Source organism: Rhipicephalus sanguineus, chromosome 5 (assembly GCF_013339695.2).
Source record: "Rhipicephalus sanguineus isolate Rsan-2018 chromosome 5, BIME_Rsan_1.4, whole genome shotgun sequence".
Classification (NCBI taxonomy): domain Eukaryota; kingdom Metazoa; phylum Arthropoda; class Arachnida; order Ixodida; family Ixodidae; genus Rhipicephalus; species Rhipicephalus sanguineus.
Window position 1 is genome coordinate 138,739,511 of NC_051180.1, and position 21,288 is coordinate 138,760,798.

A 21,288-nucleotide genomic window follows, 5' to 3' on the forward strand; every position below is an offset into this window, starting at 1 on the left:
CGAAAATCGGGGTTTCAAAGAGCTGATGAACCACATGGAGCCTTTGTACAAGATACCCAGCCGCACTATGTTTTCAAGGACAATCATCTCGGAGTTGTACCGAGACACAGTCATGGTTGTGAAGGAGAGAATCCACGCGGACTTCCAGGAAGGCGTAGAGTCGATCTCGTTGACAAGTGACATGTGGACGTCGAGGTCTAACCAGAGTTATATCAGCCTCACCTGCCACTATTTAACCTCCAACTTCGAGATCAGAAACTTTGCGTTGGAAAGCCGGAGCATGACCGAGAGCCACACTGCTTGCAACATCCTGGAGCACCTGCAAGCAATGATGGATGACTGGGAGCTGCCACTGCAGAAAGTGCCAGTCCATGTGGTGACGAACAATGCACAAAACTTTCGTGTGGCCCTTAGGGGTATTTCTTGCATCCCAATGCAGTGTATGGGCCATACACTGCAACTAGCTATAAAAGATGCCAAGGAAGAAACAGCAGGAGTGCCTGCCATTCTCAAGAAGTTTCGTGCAATTGTTGGCCATTACAAACACAGTGCCCAAGCTGCGGCAAGACTGAAGGACTGCCAGCGATGAATGGAGCTCTCAGTTCTGGAACTTATTCAAGACGTGGAAACAAGGTGGAATAGTGAGCACGATATGCTCTCACGTCTTGTGCAGCTGAAGGAAGCCATCTGTTTGGAGCTGGCCACCTGAGACAACTGTGCCCAACCTGGCACCACAGGAGTGGAAAGCTGTGGCTGGACTAGTCAAAGCTCTTGAACCAATCGCATCGGCGACCAAAGATCTTAGTGGCCACAAATATGCAACTTTGTGGTCAGTGGTACCGTTTTTGTATGGAACACAGATGGTTATGAAAGACTGTATTGCAGCCGATGATGACACATCTGAGTTTGCTAGAAATTTGCTGAAAAGCATGAGGACAAGGTTTCCAGGGCAGGACAAGCAAAAGGAGTATGTGCTGGCAACCGCCTGTGACCCAAGGTTTAAGAACGTCTTCTTTACTAAAACATTCCAGGAAACAAGGCTCTTCGAGCTTGCAAGAACTGAGTTGCAGCTCCCTCCAGAAGAAGAATTAAGTGACTATGTCGAAGCGTCGACAACTACAGCTCACAAGGAGCGTGTCAGCAGTATCTGGGACAGCATTGAGAAGCTGGCAGCGTCATCAAAAAGAAGACACTCCACCGAAACAGCCAACATCAAGGAGTTTAAGCAGTACCTTCGAGAGCCCACTTGCAGCAAGGACCAAGACCCTCTAGCATTGTAGAAAGAAACGGGCAAGCAGCACTTCCCAGGATTGTGCAAGATGGCCATGAAATCCATGGGCATTCCCGCAACAAGTGTACCAAGTGAAAAGTTGTTTTCGACGGCTGGTAACATTATTATGGCCCGGAGGGAGAAGTTGACCTCAGATCACGTACAACAGCTGCTTTTTTGCATGAGAATTTGTAAGCATTCGTGCTTCTTTTAAATGAACTTGTTATTCGATATTCGGCTTTTTTTTCTTAATTCGATTCGGTATTCGATTCGAGACTTACTATTCGGTATTCGCACACACCTAATTATTATTATTATTCATTTATGTGTTAAGTTGACCAAGCCCCAATCCTTACAATGACAAAAGAGTAAAGCTTCTGCCGCCTCGCTGAAATGTGGATTTCGTTTTAGTAACAAGCGTAACCAGCCACGATGGCCGCATTTCTTGGGGTTAAATTGTGAAAGTGCCCACGTTCCAAGATTTAAGTGCACATTAGAGAACCCCAGGTGATCAAAATCTGTTTACTCTACTACTATGTTGCTGGTGTAATCCGACCGTGGTTCTCGGATGTGATAACCCAGCGTTCATCTAACGAGCATAATGCCTTCTCTTTTCAGCTGTTCCCCAACAGTACCAGCCGTATCCACAGTATCCACCCGCCCAGCACCAGTATCCAGCGTATCCTTACCCACGGCAGCCACAATGAACATCATTCCAGTTCTGCAGCAGCCAAGAGAATAGATTAGATTGCACAGTTGTGGTTAACACTGTATGCTTGTTTTATTTTCTTTGCATATTGTTGCTACTAACAGATCTGTCACTGGTGTTTTACTTTGCAGCCTGCTTTTTATCTGTTGTGGCCAAAGTGAGCTTCGATATTGGCAATGAAAAACACTGTTGAATGCCTGAAATGCTTAATTGGTGCAGTTTTTAACGAAAGTGGGGATGATTGTTATACCTTAGTTGAAAGGCTTTTTTGTTTTGTTTTCTTCATGCGTCTGAGGGCCCTATGTATACATCGCTTTCACTTTTTTGAAAGTATCGACTGCTGTTAATGTGATCAACAATGAAATCATCTCAGATCAACTTAAGGCTGTACACTTGGTTTGAAATTGTTCTCCCGTCCTTGTGTTGGAATTGTGCTTTCGTTGCCTGCTGATTCAGTGTAATTATGCCTTGTGATTTAATAAAGAGTGACAGCCAAAATTGTCACTTCACAGTTTGCGTTCTGTATTCATTTCTGAAAAACTTGGACACTTTGGTTGTACGAAAACAGGAACAGTTTATTTCTTCATTGCGCAAACTTCTACTCGCTAATTTACATGCACGACCACATACATTATTTGTTCTGTAATTGTGCCCGAACGTATAAACGGCAATATGAGATCAAAACTCGCGGAATCGTGTAAATGTTCAGCACAACCGCACACCTTGGGGGCAATGCCACGTACCAGAATTGCACACACAATTCACAAGAACGTTCAGTACATCAATCTGGAAATACGCATAACTGTATACAATCGTTGGAATGGTAAGCACGGGCTTGCATACATTTTGCTGCTTGGAAAATTAACTTGCAGAATTGCACATATAGAGAATGTTTAAAGAACATGTCGCACTTTCTTTTACACTGTCTTAAAGGGCAGCTGGAGCACTTAAAAAAAAAAAGACTTTGGAATGTGTAATGATAGTTTGATCCCTGCTGAATTCGAAAACCAATGTAAGAGTTTACAGAAGTGAACACAAATAGCATTTGTTGGCAAAGAACAGCAGCTGCAGCCGCAGGGCTTCTTGAGATGCTAAGCGAAGGCGGTGACGTCACCTTCGATGTGCCGCGTCATCGGCAGCATCAGCTCTGTTAAAGCATGGCCTTCGCGATCAGTTCCACCAATGCGCGCAGCCGGAACTAGTCATGGAGGCCACGGTTGGAGATACGACAGTGCTGTGCGGCTCCGCCAAAACTACCGACTATGACGTAGTTCCGGTTAGTTTGTTTCCACGCCCGCACTTTTGGCGCGTTCGTGTGGGCAGAGCAAGACGAACTTTTCTTTTGCATATTTTAAACCTCCTGCTGCCACAACAGCGAAAAAAATTACGCCATCGTCGACAATAATGTTGGTCCTTGTTAACAACGAAGTTTTACCAAATTCTAAACCCACTTCAGCTTCCCTTTAAATAGTGCAATGCACTTGTCATTCAGTGAGTCTTGTGCATGCCAATTGCTCTGCGCTGCTCCATTTCACGTGGGACAAGATACTGCAATCGCAATGCAGTAACCTTCACCAAAGCTCACCTTATACACAATGTCTGACGGTCTCCCAGTCATTTATACGTGTTCCATAATGTTTTATTGAAATGGCAATTACATGGACACTCCGGATGGCCTTTTGCAATCACCGTGTTGCCATGAGTTAGTGTATCAGTTGTTCGGTGATTACACTCTAGCCACAACATTGATAGTACAATGTCCTAAGCTTGCTTCACTTGAACAGCATTACATTTCCTTGGCACCATACATTTGCCATTTCATTGCCACTGCTAATGGACTACAACAAATATGAAGGGGAAGGAAACGAGCAAGCATGGACACTTGTGACAGCTTTGATTACTTGCAGCACATGACATGGCCAATACTGTTGCACTTGGCTGCTCAATGTGGCCAAGAGTGGTACAGCACTTTCAGGGTGCCCGACATTGCCGCAACTAGTGCAGAAAGTGACACCAAATTGAGGAGACTATGTACCTCACTAGCTGTAAATCAAAAGCAGTGTTCCTCTCTGTCTGTGTTTAGACAAACAAGGGCTTGAGTGCCCGATGAGCATAATGTTCCAGTGACTATAGATGGAATGTGCCGATGTCTTCACAGCAGCTATAGTGGAGAACCACATCACCTTTGCTAAATACAACTGTTTTCCAGCAAAGCAATTGAAATGGCGAATAACACTTCATATGTTATTCTTGTTTGCACACGAACACCACCAACACGGGACAGGTATAGTGGGGCTAAGCTCTACAAAACAAAATTGAAAAACGCGACTAGAGACATCACATGCAAGAAACACTGCAATGGAAATGGTAATTTGGCACAGTTGATTAAACACTCGACAGTTGCAGTATTGTTCTTTACGCTTGTTCCACGTAAAAGTATTGGTATTCTTTTGCCGGGAAGTTAACAGACCATGAGCCATTCCTTGTTGCTCGATGGCATTTGCTTGGCAGAGGGAGATGATTTCGCAGTTTACTGCATGCATGAATCGTTTAGTTGTACGTACCCTTGCATCACTTTACTGCCTGAAATTAAAACCTCTGCTGCCTAGATGTTCGATGTGAAATAGAAGAGTACTCGCGGCCTTTGCACACAAGAGTGAATGCTGAAATCCAGCACATGTGCCTGTAACAACTGGCTCTGCTACGTGGTTTGTAAACTTCTGGCCACAGCACATCATCACTGTGAGGGCATGCAAATCCAATATCACAGTTGCAATTAAATATACACGATTTTGCAGAATTGCACAGCCCTGCACACGAAACGGCACCTGTACAAAAAGATGGTGGCAATTATGTATAAAAGTGGCACGCAATGCATCAAGGTTGGCATATCTGCGCACTGGAATAAAAACAAAGTGGTATGGCATGAAACCTTGTCGATTCACAGGCAAGGTTTGTAAGTACAAATGGCACGCAATAAAAAGTTCAGTGGAATAAATAAGTGGGTTCACATTTCCATGACTAGAGGGGACAAATGCACACTGATATGACTTCAAAAACAGCAAGGAATGCCTCGTGTAAAACTTGCAGCCATTCAACAAACGCCACTGTGCAGGCAGTACGTCACGTAGAAGTAGTTGCCCTGGTTGCAAGGTACTCAATACCGTACCGTAAAATACATTACATGCATGCATAGGTTGTTTATACGCACTCTTCTCTCCTTGAATCACATCACGGTTACGAAAGAAACATACTTTGCTGTGCTTACATGAAACCCCATAAGGCAGTATAGAGCAAAGTGAAAGTTACCTGGTGCACATACTGGCACCAAACTTGTGTTCTCTTCACATGCCATTAAAGAGCCACATACTGCTAAACAGCGTTGAATATGCTCAATACTTTCTCAGCAGAGATGCACGTAAGTAATTAAAACTACTGATGGCAATAGCCAATCCACTAACGATAAAAAAGGGGGCCGGAACTTGCAGACCACGCCCTCTATAGAGGTGGGCGCGCATCGCTAGCTTTTCACTGTGGCCTCCGCGATTGGCTCCGGCAACGCACCTCAACGGCGCGTTGCCGGAGCCAATCTCGGAGGCCACGCTTTCACGAAGACCGAGCAGGCGTGCGCGGGGATTAAACGGCGTAGCACAACAACCTAGACAGGCGTGTCGGCCGTGGACTTCTGCGGCTGCGCTTCGTCGGCTCGCTGCACGTCGGTGAGGACGACAACGTCGTAGGGACTGCATTCCTCCATGTGCAAGAGGCAGCAGAGCCAGCCGTAGAAGCCCTTCTCCCAGTCGGGCACCTCTCGCTTCCACTTGTCGTACTCCCACGAGATCTGGACGGCGGCCGCGTACACGCCGAGCCCGACCACGGCCGGCACGATGAGGAACGGGTAGAAGATGATCCAGAAGGGGCTAAGCAGTACCTTGTGGAATATCGAGCGCTTTTCGCTGAGCACCACAAGGATGTTGTACCACGTCATGGTGCCCAAGTAGAAGGAGTTGCCGGCGGATATGATAAACACCACGGGCACGAGCACGAAGGAGAGGAACAGCACGTGAGGGCCTTTGTTCATGCCGAAAAAACAGTCGTCCTCTTCGTCGCTGGTCTTCTGGTCTTTGATGCTGCTCTCGATCTCGTCCAGCTCTTCGCGAGAGATGTTCACTTTCATGTCGATCGTGGCGCCTTTCTTCTTTCCCCGTTTGATGGTTCCCGTCATGGTCACGTAGCGGTCACCGTCGGCCCTGAGCGAAGACCGCTCAGTGACGCTGGACAGTTCTCCATCCGTGCTAGCGTTGTCCGTTGCCTGAGACCTGTCCGTAGTCCACTGGTCCGGGTCCCGTTCTTCCGGATCGAGCTGAAACTCGACTGACAGCTTGCGGTGAGGCCGCGAACCTGCTGGCCCGTAGCTGCGGTCGCTGTCGGGAGTCTTGACGGGGCTCGTAGCGGCGCTGCATGGCCTAGCCGCCGGCACCGTGCAGTGATCCGAACATATTCCGTTGTTCTGATGCTTCGTGCTCACGGATCGCGGCGACGACTTGATGCCGTTTCTTTTCCGAGGAGGAATGAAGGATGGGCGCTCCACCTCGGTCATATCGCGCGTTTCGCTCTCGTGTGGGCCGATTCAGAGTACTTACTAGGCCTCAAAACGAGCCTAGCAATGAGGGCTAAGCCGTGTCGAATCTATGGCGACAGTTGAGTATCAGCAACCGACGCGATCGAGCTCCTTCATTACAGACGAGTTCGGGACCAAGCTGTCACCATCTACACGCCACAGCACCAAACGTCAACAAAAACTGCAGCTTCCAACAAAAGTAAACAAAACACCATGCAGATAGCGATAGCGGCGAGGCTGCTGAGGTGAGCTTGAGCAACGTTTATTAAAAATATTAATGAATAACCAACAAGCATATTGCATTCGTTGCCTTCAGAACAACATTTCTTATAATAAAATATGTGCAACTAACTAATTAACAAAGTATTACTTTAATCCTTGAAAGCGAAAGTAACAGCACTGTTTGCGCCCAAACCCCGTCTCCGCGACGGTGATCTTGAGGCCATTGCTCTGCTCGTTCCATGCGGCGGATGCGAGGGCGGATACGTAGATTGTTACCCACGTCTGAATAACTTACTTAACAAATAGACACCAAAGTAAATAAATTAGACAGGATATCATTTTTGCTTATTGCTTAACATCATATCACGGTGCGCCCTTCCTTAGGTTGTCCGCAAGCTTCCGATCTCGGAGGCTATTGTTCTGGCGATCCTGGTTGTTTCGGAAACCTCGAAATGCTCCGCCCACCTACCATAACGGCAGATGACATCACAGAAAAATGAAAAAGGCGCTCTCACTTTCGACGACTACCTGGGAGCGTGGTTGAGATCCGAAAAAGCTCGATCATGTAACTATTTCTATTGTTCTGGCAGCTCCATAGGCGTGCGAACAGGGGGAGAAGGGGGGGCAGTTGCTCCCCTTCCCCAAATCTTCTAAAGGGGAGCACCTATTAAGCCCCATATCTTCATTCAGTTAGAGTGACCTAGAATATTGGGAACCTGAGCTTCTAACGGAGAGCCATGCGCCCTCTAAAACCGTGGATGAAGGAGCGCAACGCCACTGAAGACCCCCACCCCTCCAAGAAAAAAGAAGGTATTATGAGTAACTGTGTAGGTTTTACACCGTGGTACCGGCTCTAGAATTTTTATTGGCAGGCGCCATTGTGCGTGATCCTGTCAATCAGGCCTGTCAGTCAGAGGATATCCTCTGACGGAGGCACAGAGCGCCGAATTTTTCTGGTGAATCGTTATGCCCGCGTGGTCGAGCGAGTGTGGAATGCCGCCGTAGACGGGTTCCGAGCAAAACATCGGGGGAATCTCGGACACGCTTTCTGGCGCGGTGTCGTCGGCATGGGATAGCACCTCTCGAGGGGTTCTCACCAAACCACTGCACTCTTTTACCCGGGCGCAGACATAAAGGTTTGCACGTGGTCAAGTAAGCTGTCTCCATTTTTCCCGAGGTCAACGACACCTCCCCCCTTTCGGACTTCCTCCTCGCTGACGTTCAGGATTGGAGTCGTCGGGGTGTGGTGCGTGAATTGTGTGGTGCACGGGTGTTCCCCAATTGGGCTTCTCGACCTACGAGTGTATTGTGTGACTTAGTGCCTCCTTTCTGGAAGCCGGACGCTGGGACGGCTAGTCACAGGATTGGCGGGAGCTGCGGACACCGGTTTCGGGGCCCTCAGTGTTGACAGACGCGGGGCTTTATAAGCCGAAGACTTTTTCTAAAAAGCTCTCTCTTCTGATACCTGTCATCATTCATCTATGTAAATAAACCTCTGTTCTCTCCAGTACGAACGCGCCTTCCTCTCTGCAAAATATGGGCTAACGGGTACGACGGCGCGGGCCAGCTACCATTGACGAGAGCCGCCGGACACTAGCCGTAACATGGTCCAACACATCGCCACATCAGATCTGCAGCGCCGCTGTACAAATTATTCTCTCAGAGGTCACGTGACGATCCGGCACTGCGATGGAAAAAGGAAGCAACGGGAACGGCTTGATGGAAAACTCTGGTTGCAAAACCCTGCTGAACGGCTCAAGCGAGACCGCTTCATGCAGAATTTGGCTCGCCAAGGCTGGCAGCGCGGCGTAATTAATTCATCCTGTGGCAGCTTGTTTCTTCCTCTGTGACTGGAAGAGGTTCTCCCTGGCTTCCATCTCGAGTAATCTCGAGATCCGCAGCGGAGTTTCGAACGTAGGCTCGAACAGCCTGTGTAGGCACACAGGCTCGAACAAGTTATTCAAACTAATTGGGGACTCGCATTGAAGAGTTCGGTTTTCGTTTTCATGATACATTGACCAACTTCGTGACACTATCAGCTATCAGAAGCAGCTTCTTCAATTCTGGCTTCCGACGTGTCGGCCTTTATCGTCAAGTTTATTTACAAAAGAAAACAAGCCACAAAGAGCAAATTTATACGTCACTGATTAAGACTGATTTCCCATATCGTTACCGCTCAGTGCAACGTTGCTGTATAGCGTGCGCCAGCGCGCGATGTGGGTTGCAGAAATTTTGTGTATGATGATGATGATGATGATGTGGTGCCGTTCCCTTTGTAACGGGTCGCCGCGTGTATAGCGGCTTATTTCCAAACCTCAAACCGCCATCTATACACTGGGTCTGTCCCAAAAGCTCCCGGAATTTTTTCCCCGTAAATCATTTATTTAATATATGTTTACAATCTTTTCAGAACTTTACAAAGAATTCTTCCTCTGCTTCAATGCACCGTTGCCAATGCTTCACCCAGTCATTGGAGGCGCCCTGGTAGCCGCCAACAAGAGCCTCCTTCAGTTATGTCGTGGCTGCTGCTTTTAACGTCTCCAGCGTCTCATGCCGAGTTTCTTTCAGAGTTCTTTTCATCCTTTGGAACAAAAGAAAGTCCGGTGATGCCAGATTGGAGCTGCATAGCGGCTGGGGCGGCGTACCCACACCCAGGGCCGTAACTAAGTGGGGGGGGGGGGGTTGAGGGGGTTCTGACACCCGCAAAAATTTTTTCACGCTTAACTTTTAGGGCGACACTAAAATACTTGCACGCCTTCGCAGCAACCACCAGTTGCCAAATTGAGCCGTTGTACTCAAAAACACCCCCCGAAAAAAATTCCTGGGTACGGCTCTAGACACACCAATTTTGGCCAGCAAATTGGAGACAATGAGCGTGGTGTGGCTTGGACTCAGAGTGTTGCCATGGTGCAAGATCCAATTGTCGCGAATTTCTTTTCGGACGCGTCGACCCCTGTTGCGCAACCGTTTGAGTAAAATTTCACAGTAAAACTCCCTGTTTACTGTTTGTTCCTGTGGCACGAATTCACTGTGAACCACACCTTATCTGTCAAAAAACAGCATTGCCTTGATTCGCGATTTGCTCATCCTTGCTTTTTTCGGGCGAGGAGACTCCGTGGTATGCCTCTCGCTGCTCTGACTTTCTTAGAACCGCTTGAGCTGCATTAAAGTTTGGCTTTGTTACATTCGTCGTCACGGTATGGTTTCCGAAGCATTTTCGAGCGTCTCCACCCCGTTTTTTGCCCAGTTTCACACAAAATTTGACAGCATAACGTTGCTCCAAAAACCGGCCCATTTTTTTTTTTTTTCTCTCGACGAGGATGCAAGTATACCTCTGCGCGGAGCGCGACCTGCATGAACGACTGCCCGCAGGCAAATGAGACCGGTCTCATTTCGAAGCATACCTCCCCCACTAACTCTTTGCCCGAAGACATGCCAGGCGGCGTTGCCGACTACAAAAAAAAAGGAAAAGAAAAAAAAAGGTTGCATTTTTGGGACAGACCCTGTATACTCTTACCAACTTTATGCAGAGTAGCGAAAAATATGGTCGTGTCTTTGGACCTCCACAATGGCTCCCCCATTGTCTGCCCTTAATCGCCCTGGCTTCGAGGTATACGACAGCTGAAGTGTAGCTTCACAGAAGTTTCTCAATGACCACACCTTCATTCCAGGCACAAGTGCTGCGACCTGTGCTATAGTAGAAATGAAAGTATGCCTCTCATCGACCGATCAATCGACAGCTTTTACATCTGTGACGTCACCTGGAGTACTCTTCTGACACCACGACGTGCGAAGAAGGCACTGGAAAAGACAGGGGATCTTTTTTTAATTCGCGACATCCCTGCGGCTTTAGAATCTTCACCGTTTGCCTGAGGTGGTTGTCATGGCAGTCTGTATATATACATGATCCACGTGTTTATATGAAATGTACATGTAAAAAAAAATCGTAACAGCTAGTGGGTCAGGGATCTTTGTGTCCTTCACGAATGGAAGGAAAAAGTGGGGAAGAAAGCACCTTTACGCCGCTGTTATGTCATCGCTGTCACACTGTCGACACATCGCCGCCGCAGTCAGAATTCATGCCATCTACCAGAACATGTGAACTTCGTCAGAGAGTTGTCGAAGGGAAGCCTCCTCTCGAAACACTGTTGCAAATTAATTAACTGCTTACTGTTTAAGCCAACTTCTCTAATGGGTGTGTCCAGATAAGATCGAACACGAGGCCCTGGTCACCATTCCCGATTGTGATAAATTTACTGTAGGTCTAGGCATTACACCCAGAACAATGGTTTCGCAGTTAGTTTTGCGAAAAAAAGTTTTGTTCGCCTGAAAAAAAAAATATACAAATTTTGGCCGCAAAAAATGCTTTTCCGCCAATTTCGCGATTTCTGAATTTTTAGCGCACCTAGAGAAAAAACGGTGCACGTCTTCATCACAATATTTATTCCCCTTAAAGAAAAAGTGAAGTACAATCTTATGAGTCTATTATTTCCCTTGCTTGTCGAAGCACGTTTGAAGAAAAAAATCACAAACTTGGCTAATCGCACAAAATACCTCTATTTCAGGAATTTATTGCTGCAAGCAAGTTAAAGTGAGGATAATAAAAATCGGTACATATTAACTTTGATACTTTCGCTCTCTTTTAAAATAATTTGCGTGGTTTTCTCGCGCTCCGTTTTACTCGATAATTGGGCTGAAACGTAAGTGATTTACCAAAAACGCCGAAATTTGAAAATGATTTTCTCAAAAAGGCCATTTTTAATTTTTTTTTAAATCCCTCTGATTGAAGTCAAGGACGTCATCTACCATTGTGCAGAAAAAACGTTGCATTATTTTGGTTGCTAACAAGTTATAGTGCATCAAATGTGACCATGCCAGCCCAGCGGCCGCGTCGTTCGTTATGGGCTGAAACTCGGATATAAGTTGTTAAATATACTTTTACGTGACATAATCACAAATCAGCAGCTCCACACCAACAAATGCGCAGCCCGGTGTCATGGTTAAGCAAGCTTTGTCTTGGGATCAGCCGTTTGACAAACCCGCAGCAGTGGCCGCTCGATACTGCGTGCACTCGCATTACATGAGTACCGCTTCGACTGCTGATGAGCTCTGCTTGCGCGCCAAACTACGCTCAGAGGACAAACGAGAGAAGGAATGCATCACTGTGAAAGTTAAAGGCCGTTAAGTGCCAACAAATGTCATAGTATGGAACGAAAACTCTGCCGGCAACACACACACACAAACACCACTGTGGTAACCTCAAGGATCTAGGGCATCTAGGGCCAACAGAATGCTTATTAGCTTTTGGATTACCAAACAACAATTCAACAAGTTCTTTGAAGGAACGATTGAACGATTTTTTTTTTATATGTAACCAAACGAAAATTAAACGTCAGTCAAAAATAGCCGGCGGCTCTTACAATAATCATTGCACAGTAGGCTGGTGTACCAAGAATCTCTTTGTCCACTTCCTTCGTGCACCGTCTTCACGACACTGTGGGACAATGCCGGCGCGATGAATCTTGGAGTGGCGCGCCCACTGCATTCATCTCATCGACTTCGTCACTCGCCAGCGCGGCCAAGCAGGCGCGCATGCGCATTAACAGGTACGACCTGGCGAAGATGCAGATGATGTGGTCGGCCAACGTGAACACGGCTAGCTGATGCCTCGCGGTGGCCGCTTTCCACAACCTGTTTTTCTCGGCCATTTCTTCGTCTATCAGCGAGTCGATCCGTGGAACTGCAGCAATGTTTGAACTTGAGTTGCATCGCGCGCCGATGTCGACTGTTGTTGCTTCGGTAACTCGTAGTTCCCTCGTCAGCACACCGTAGCGGCCATCGCTTTCGTTCCGATGCCAAGATGTCGCATGTGGTTCGACGTCCGGTGTCGCTAGACGACCGTAGCTTTGTCGCCTACGCGACGACCAATTGTTGTCCGTTGCCGCTGTGCTTTGACTTTTGTGAATACGAGCTACGTCATCGTGTCTGTCGGTGTCCTCTCGCCTGGTTCCTGCGACGTAAGGCCCGACGACACCTTTACCAGGACTGCTTTCGGAAGTCGCACGGATCTTCGGCTCTGCGTAGTCTGAGTTGAACATTTCTTCCGCCTTGATCAAGATGAACGCTGCGGACAACGAGACGTCGCCGGGGAGGCACACGGCGTGCGCCCAGAAGCACTGCCTGAACAGTCCCGGTCGCGGGCACACGAGACTGGCGAGAAGCACGGTCGAGACGAGACTCGCGACGCCTCGAAAGCCCACGTCCATGACACCGACGACCAGCTCCTCGGTTCGCTGTCCCTCCCAGGTGAGCGCGGAACTTGTCACGAGGACGAGCAGGGTGACGTCCTTCAGCCACCAGGCGGTCGCCGTGGGCCTCAGGTCGAAGTCGCCGCTCCGCACGGTCAGCTCGCGGAACAGCTGGCGATGGCTGCGCGCCGCGACTCGGCCCGCTTCTGGGGTCGACATCGGGGCCCGTACTATTCGCGTTCGATCACTATCGGCGAAAGCTGGTTTCGCTGCTGTGCGATAGGATGTCCAGGCTGGTGTAAGGCTCAGCCACCCAACGGGCGCGGAAAACATTTTGTCATAGCTGAAAGTGATTCACTCAGATCCTCTAGATCACATAAATGTCAAGGTGTAGACCGCCTGCTCCGCGCTGGCGCTGGTGACATCCAGCGATAACGCGTGATATGGAATGCGTAGCTACATTTACGAGATACTGTGCCCTCTCTTAGCCATGATGTGTGATCGCCTCATATATGCATGCATGGCAGCTGCCTCGGGCGCGAACATGTCGTGGAAAAACTTCTTGACCAAGCGTCACGGCTTGCGTATGGCCAGGGCAAAGACCAGAAGCGCAGAACGAGTGCAGTTAGTGTGGCTTCCGAACAATTACCGTTCTATATATATATATTTTAACCTGTGGTAGACAACAGGTACGATGGGACCACGCAGTCACAGTTGTACGCATTTTATCTCGCTTTATATGTATACATGCATCGGTGAAAGTGAAACCTTTCTTCGCTGCGCATGTAGCATATGTAAATAGGGCCGCGCAGCTGCGGCAGCTGCGCCAAATGCGTGAGAATATTCGTGCAGCACTTTTGCGATGGTTCTTTCATCGTTCGAATCTACTCTTCTTTGTATATTGTGTACGATTAATAAAACTGTGCCAAGCTGCCGATGGGCGGCAATGTGTCTTGCGCCGCATGTGCTGCTCTCGCATAATGCCTAACAGAATCGTGCAAAACGCTGCGACGTGCACTTGTGTGCTTACTGCACACAGGCTAGTGCGACTGCGCCCCCCCCCCCCTTTCCCCTCCCCGTTCGGCCGAGCCCGAAAGAAGACAAGCATAGGCGTGCGCGCAGGGGGGGGGGGGGGGGGGGGCATGTCAACGCCATACAGTGACATAATTGGGAGGGGGAGCGCTACGACGAACCTTCGCCCCCCCGATGGGGAACCCTGCGCACGCCTATGAAGACAAGCTTCACAATTGCTGCAAAAATGAAAATGAAGAGGTGACGTGCTGCTCGCACAGGCCTGCCTCTGGTCCCAACCTTTCCAGAGGTAACATTCCCAGGATTTGGGGACATTAATGTCCCTCTATCTTTCAAAAGTAGCGTAATGTCTTGATCCAGCCGCCTCGCCGCGCGATTGGCCGGTTGGCGACACGTGGCCTTTTCTCCTTCGCGTCCCGCCCGAAGGGTCCAGCATTTGTTCGCTGTGAATATCGCATGGTTGTTTGCGTTTCCGAGCGTGGAGTTGGACGTTTCGGTAAGTAGAAAACATTCCGTGCGCCTCTGGTGCATTGTTTTTGTAACGTGCAAGTGCTTATGTACCTTGCGCTTGAGCGGACGCGGGAATTACGTGTTTTTATTCAACGCTTGCAGCATGACACGCTAGCATGCCGGGCTGCTGTGCCTACGGTTGTCGCAACCGCACGACGGATGAAAAGAAGTTCTTTTCCTATTCCTCGCGGTGATCATAACATCAGCAGACGGAAGATATGGCTCCACAGAATCGGGCGCAAGGATTTCGTGCCCACTGAAAATACCCGGCTATGCGACGAGGTAAGTGACTTCGTGGTGTTTATAAAATGTAAACACTGTCATAGATTTCAGCCAGCCATGAGCCTCGCTGGCGTGCCTTTGTTCCTGCATATGCCGTTTCATGGGCATTATCTCAACAACGCTCTTATTGTTTTGGCATTCTTGATGCGGCAGATTTGCACATTATAGTTATTTATGTTTCACATCCCGTATTTCTCACAGTGATTAGCTCGGGACCCCAATACAATTGCGTTTGTTTATGTCGCCATGATGCGAGCTTTGTCAGCGGTAAACGACTATATATATAGTGTGTTGGCTGAGCAATGAATCGGAAAGCCTAGAGCAATGCAGAGTGCCCCTTGCCGTTTCGTTGCTTTGACCCGTCTGCTTGAAACAGCCTTTATTTTGTGCATAACCGGTGTGCGAGTGGATAAAGGAGGCACTTTTGTGTTTTTAAGACTGTATCTGATAATCGTGTGCAATGGTGGTAATTTTGCTTTCTACACAACTTTGTTTACCGCAGAGCCTGCTGCAAATATTCAGAGTGGCAACATAGTAACGACAGGTGAGTTATATAATAAAGGTTCACCAGTTGCATGCGCAGTAAGGTATATGGAAGGTAGTATTGCCTTTTTTCGGTTACATTTCATAACTGCATGCACTGTTGGTGATTTTGCTTTCTACACAGCTTCGCACTCAGCTTTGCCTATCACAGAGGCTGCTTCAGAAATTGAAAGTGACGAGGCGGCAGTGAAAAGTGAGTTACAGTTTAAAGGCATGCACATGCTGTTGTTATGTGTGCCCTACCATTGTTGTATCATTTTGCACATATTTGCCGACAGCTGAACCAGCCATTGGACTGCAGAGCAGTGTGAATGCAAAGGACGGAAGTGCAGGTACGTTTAATCAGTGCAGCTGTTTCTAGAACTCTGCAAGATGAGGATCAGTGTGCTTATTCTGTCTGAATTTTCTACAGCTGCGCCCCCAAGCAGCATGGAGGCTGAAGTCTACACCTTCGGTCCAGTGCACGAAAATATTTGTAAGTTTTCTGTTGTATTCCGAAATTTCGCTGTTCTATAGAACCAATAATTCATATATCTTATTCGGCACGTAAGCAGAAGCGAAGCAGTCAATGTTATTCTGCTACTTCAGTTGCACACATTTGTTATATGTACAGCTACATCTCACATCTTTTTCTCTCCAGCACCAGTTGCACATGCAGCATTGCTGAACCGGATCAGGCATCTGGAAGCCCAACCTCAAGCTACCAAGCGTAAGCTCAAGCTTGCAAAGAAACAAAGACGTCGAGCGGTTGCTGCAAGCAATCGACTTGTTGCTGGGTTGAAGAAGTGCTTGAATGAAGACCAAGTAAAGTTTCTGCACAAACCTACCACGAGGGGAACCAAATGCAGCAAGAAGACTGTGACAAAGGCTTTAAAGATGAGACTCACTTGCGGCGCTCGAGGCTACAAAGCTTTAAAAGAACTCTCCAAGCCTTTGCCTACGGAACGTACATTGCAACGCCACTTGGAAAGCTACAAGTTTGAACATGGGTTGCTCCATCCCATCATGGAATCGCTTGCATTGAAGGTGAGCGTGAATGCACTTGGTACTTTGCATTCTGATGGCGCTCACATACAAGTGTCATTGGTTTTGTCGCCCTACTCAGGTGAAGCTTATGTTACCGGAGGAACGGCATGCTACCTTGATGGTGGACGAGATTCGACTTACACCGAGTCTTGTCTACGATGCGTCATCCAGTACAGTGCTAGGAGCTCCAACGCTTCCTCTCGCTGATGGGACACTTCCTGCCGAGTGTTTGGCGACCCACGCACTCGTGTTTATGTTGGTTTGCATAAGCACTCGGTGGAAACAAACCATCGCGTACCATTTGACTGGTAACTCATTTCATGCAAAGGCAGTGAAAAATTGTATAGTTTTGATTGTACAGGCGTCTGAAGAGATCATGTTAAAAGTTGACGTAGTCATCACTGACATCCATGGGCGGTGGTAGGGTGCGTGAGAGTTGTTTGGAATAGTATGTGGGAAACATAGAAGACCGAAAGTCTGGTGCCCTCACCCGTGCGATACATCTAGGAAGCTTTACTTTTTGCTTGATGACCCGCACATTTTGAAGAATTTAAGGAACCATCTAACTAAAGGTCAAACAATATATCTTCCTGACGAAACTGTGAAAAAGCACGGCTTTCCTAGCTGCGAGGTATCTGCGGAGCCAATTAAAAAGCTGATCGAACTTGACAGCAACGCAGAGCTTAAGCTAGCGTCCCACTTAAAAGCATCTTGTGTGGAAACTGGCCACTATGAAAAAATGAAAGTATGGCCAGCATTCAGCCTATATAGGGATCTTAGGGGACATCTGTACGGGGCGCCATCTCTCAAAGGGAGCAACGATGTCCTGCCATAACGGAATGGGAAATAGGTAGAAAAAACATATCTTTTGAAAAATGCTAGTTATCCAAAACGTATCTGGGTTATACGCAGCAGAGACCCATAGGAACATCTTTGCAAAATTGCAAACAACCCGTTAGAAACACATGACACACCATTGTACAATGTTAAACACTCTGGGAAACAACGCGGTTTGTAGCGCGACTCTATAATTTTACCGAGAATATTCAAATAAGTCTCTGCTGTATAGAACCGGGAGTCGTTTTTGGCACCTCGCTTTTTTCGTCAGATATGATTTTGTTCGCCTATTTCCTATTCAGTTACGGCAGACCATCGCTGTCACCGAGAGATGGCGCTACGTTCACATGGAGTTACTGTATATGCTAAAAGTAGCATATACAGTAACTCTAATGTCCCCTAGAGTCACTGGAGAATTTTCCGAGTATCGCTGTTGTTTTCCGCGCGCCGCCGATGCGATTGGTTTACTCGCATCACGTGACCTCGCAGCGCCATATCCCTTCCAAACGCTTTCGGTGCACGCACGTTGATCGCACAGCGTGGCCGGGCATTTAGCAGTATACCGCAGTCCCTAGGAGTATTTCGTTGCTTTCCTAACGCGCCATGAAGATGCAACCGAACGTGATCTGGGAGTCTCATTTATTGTAGCGTTAGTTACACTGGCCTAGCTAGCCGAGCCAGTTTCGCGTGGCTCCTCAAGAGCTGTGCTGCGCATGCGCGAGGATCAGTGATGTCACACAACTGGCGCATCGGAGCCGGCACCTCCCGCGCACTCCGCCGCTGCCGCGCGCGACTCGCTGCCGCCGATCTGCTCTTTCCAGAGGAGTGACGTCGTAGCCGAGGTAGACGTACTGGCGCCGGCGCGCGCGCAGCTATTCCCCTTCGCTGGGCAGTCGCAGTATAGCACTGCGCTGGAGCCGCTTGATAGCGCCTCTGACTGGCGTTTGCCAGTGTGGTACAGCCATGGAGAAGGAGAGCGCGCAAATGCTGCTCAACGGCGCAGAAGAGCGAAGAAGGTTAACTCATCGGATCCTGAAGTAGTTGCCTGGCAAAATAAATATACATGTGCCACATAATATGTATACCATGTGTGTGTCATTGGAGCAGCAGTAAGCATGATAATCAAGCTAATCCTAGACAATCAGGAAAGCTAAGAACAATCAGCTGAACCTTAGCTAACGCGTTATCCTGGCATAGCCGAGCTAAACCACTACAACATTTCATTTATATTCCGTGCGGGAAAAACGTCGAAGAACGTATACGGGGCTGCATATAGAGTTGGCCGCAAAGAATTCGCGCCATCGAAGTACACTCGTTTCTGCAGTAACCTTCGCGAAGTTTGCTGGAAAAGCTCTCATGTGACAGGAAACTTCACCTTATCTGGTCGCTCAGCTCAGCGATTGCAAAGAACGCGCTGCATATTTTGCTCGACTCTTTATATCTTTTAAGCAGACTGTGCATGCGTTTCGAGTAAACATTTCACGCACGAGACAGAAATTACTGGTAGATCTTGACGGCAACTGTGCCATGATCCTTCGCCATGGCGCAAAACGCAAGCGTGACTGATAGAGTGCGCATGAAACTCTGGTGGTGATAGAAAATGGTATCCCGGATTGTTATTAAGCGTATTTATTAAAAAAAAAAATGAATATTATACTAACTCGTCGTATTCTGCCGAGGGTACTCTTACAATACGGTTTAGTCGGTGAGAAATGGCCACTCACCGTCCATTTTGCTTGGTGGTGTTTAGAAATTTTTTATACCTTCGCAAACGCACGTAGGCAAAATGTACCTTTCGGTATACGCGCGACACGATCTTGCCATACGGAAACCTCGATGCAACGAAGTTCGTGCTTTAACAAACTTTATCGCAGCGCTGCATATACGGCTTGGTTACATCGATGTTTAACTTTACATACACATACTCGGGTCGCGTTAGTGAAGAATCGCCGCCAAATGGCTTGTCTCGACTGTATCTTCGAGTATACTATCAATAGTGAGCTAAATGTTGAATAAATATATACGCATCTCTCTATTAACGGCAAGCATTTCGCCACCGGTGTACGTTTACAACTCAGGAGTCCAGGTTTTCTCAGTGTTTGCGTCGAGGTGGGGCCAGCACGATCGAACTGCTGGACGGGGTGCGCAGCACATCCAGCAGGTCTCGCTGCTGCCGGGCTTTGGCGATTCGCATCGAGAGCCGCCGCCTCCTTTCCTCCTCGGTGCTCGAGGCTTCTTCGCCGGGGGCATCGCCCGGCAGGAACAGGATCGGATGCACGTCCTCCGCTTGGGCCTGGGCGCCTGCGGCACCGGCTCCGAGACCAGCGACTGGAACAGCCCCTCCTACGGTGCTGCCGAGCACAACCTGGTCGTGAACGAGCGCGCGGAGGCAACCGTTCATGCGCCACACGAGGTGGCTGCGGGCAACCACGGACACGGCGTGGTCTACCACCAGGAACACCGTCAGCGGGTTCTGCAGGTCTACGGCCTTGATGCCGGCCAGCTGTGTCGCCTGCAGTGTTTTTTGAACAAGCGGAGCCGTTTGTGCTCGGAGAAACCCCGTTAGTAGCGAACAAAAATTATCATCATGAACTGCGCGCTCTCTCTTCCTCCTCTTCTTCGTGTTGTGCTTCGCTCCCAGAACACGTGCGCAGATTTTGTCCGGCGTGGGGCGCAATAACTCGGATGAAGGAGAGAACGAGCACAGAGAGAGATAGAAAGAGAGAGAAAGAGATAGAGGGAGGGAATGTAGAGAAAGAAAGGCAAAAAATACAGAAATAGATAGAAAGACAGAAATAAATTTAGAAATAAATACACAGAGAGAGAAACAGAAAGAAACAGACCCAAAAAGAGAGAAAGAACAAAGCGAGACAGAAAGAGAAAGAAAGAAAGAGAGAGAGAGACAAAGATATAGAAAGAAAGAGGACGTGAGAGAAGGAAGCATACCACAGCCACGTCTAGTATAGTATAGCAAGTATGTGGGAAAGGGAAAGGAGGGAGAGAAGGAGGGGAATGCCACCAGCTGCGCTGTTTCCTCAGTCTTCGCACCAATAGTTTGTAGCTGCCCCAATTTTAATTTTTGTTTTGTTTATTATGATTATTTAGACACACACTGTCTAGGTTGAAAGGACTGAAGGCACACTGGCACTGCCTGACGAAGGTCCACCCATCCACACATAACCACAGGAGCAGTAACAGAAACAATAGCCAAACAGTAGCACAAACAATGCAAGAAAAGTCCGCAGACAGAGACCATATCGCCAACAGGCAGGCTTCTTAAATTATGTCAGTCAAAGGCATAGTGATGCAACAGCAACTGTGTGTGTTGCTGTTATTTATTACGTCTACTAATTTTCCTGGAGCTAACGGCACTTCGTGGCGGGCAATGTTAGTTACACTAGATCAATCGAATCCATTCAATCACAAATTTTTCGAAGATGACGCCTTTGATGAATTATTTTCTCGATGAAAAGCAAGCGTTGACACCATGCCGATTTAATATTTACCGTTTCTTTCCCTTTAAGTCATGGTGCGCTTAAATCATGATGCGGTCGCATTTCGACGGAGGCGAAATGCTATAGGGGCCCGTGTACTGTGGATATCAGTGCACGTTAAACACCAAATGGCCGAAATTTCCGGAGCTCCTCCACTACGGCGTGTTTCATAATCATATTGTGGTTTTCGACAAGTAAAACCCCAGATATTAGTATTAACTGAGCCAACTTATTGGCTCAGTTAAACCTGAGTAATCAATGTGTTAATTAAGCCATTACCAGATAAGACAAAACTATTCAATATCACGGTAATTAAGACCTAGCTAATTCATACCATCAAAATTGAGACCGAACTGACGTGGTCTTCACTCCAAAGCAGACTCAGTACGCGGGCCCGTAAAAAGCTGGAAGAAGCTAGGTCAAGCTCCTCCGATCGCCCCAGCCTTGCACAAATAGTGCAAGCTGACCAAATTATTGCATATGCAAAGAAGCTG

The 21,288-nt window shown here is 48.0% G+C and overlaps 3 protein-coding genes across 3 annotated transcripts in view; 2 read left to right on the forward strand and 1 right to left on the reverse strand.

Moving 5' to 3' along the window:
• Positions 1-2,493, forward strand: part of LOC119394274 (programmed cell death 6-interacting protein) — a 33,063-nt gene extending 30,570 nt beyond the window's left edge. Inside the window, exon 16 of the mRNA XM_037661556.2 lies at positions 1,889-2,493. Within this exon, the coding sequence (XP_037517484.1) occupies positions 1,889-1,977 (89 nt within the window). The 3' untranslated portion in view covers positions 1,978-2,493. The remainder of the gene's footprint in view (positions 1-1,888) is intronic.
• Positions 2,494-2,593: 100 nt separating this feature from the next.
• Positions 2,594-6,792, reverse strand: LOC119394276 (transmembrane protein 169). The gene has a single exon (XM_037661558.2). The coding sequence runs from the start codon at positions 6,577-6,579 to the stop codon at positions 5,638-5,640; it is 942 nt and encodes a 313-aa protein (XP_037517486.1). The 5' UTR covers positions 6,580-6,792; the 3' UTR covers positions 2,594-5,637.
• A 6,204-nt stretch (positions 6,793-12,996) lies between these two features.
• LOC119394278 (homeobox protein Hox-B4) overlaps positions 12,997-21,288 on the forward strand; it is a 323,844-nt gene continuing 315,552 nt past the window's right edge. Inside the window, exon 1 of the mRNA XM_049415731.1 lies at positions 12,997-13,128. The gene's annotated coding sequence lies outside the window, so the exon portion shown is untranslated. The remainder of the gene's footprint in view (positions 13,129-21,288) is intronic.

Coding starts and splice junctions, on each gene's coding strand:
- LOC119394276 (XM_037661558.2), bottom strand. CDS start 6,579: ATGACCGAGGTGGAGCGCCCATCCTTCATTCCTCCTCGGAAAAGAAAC.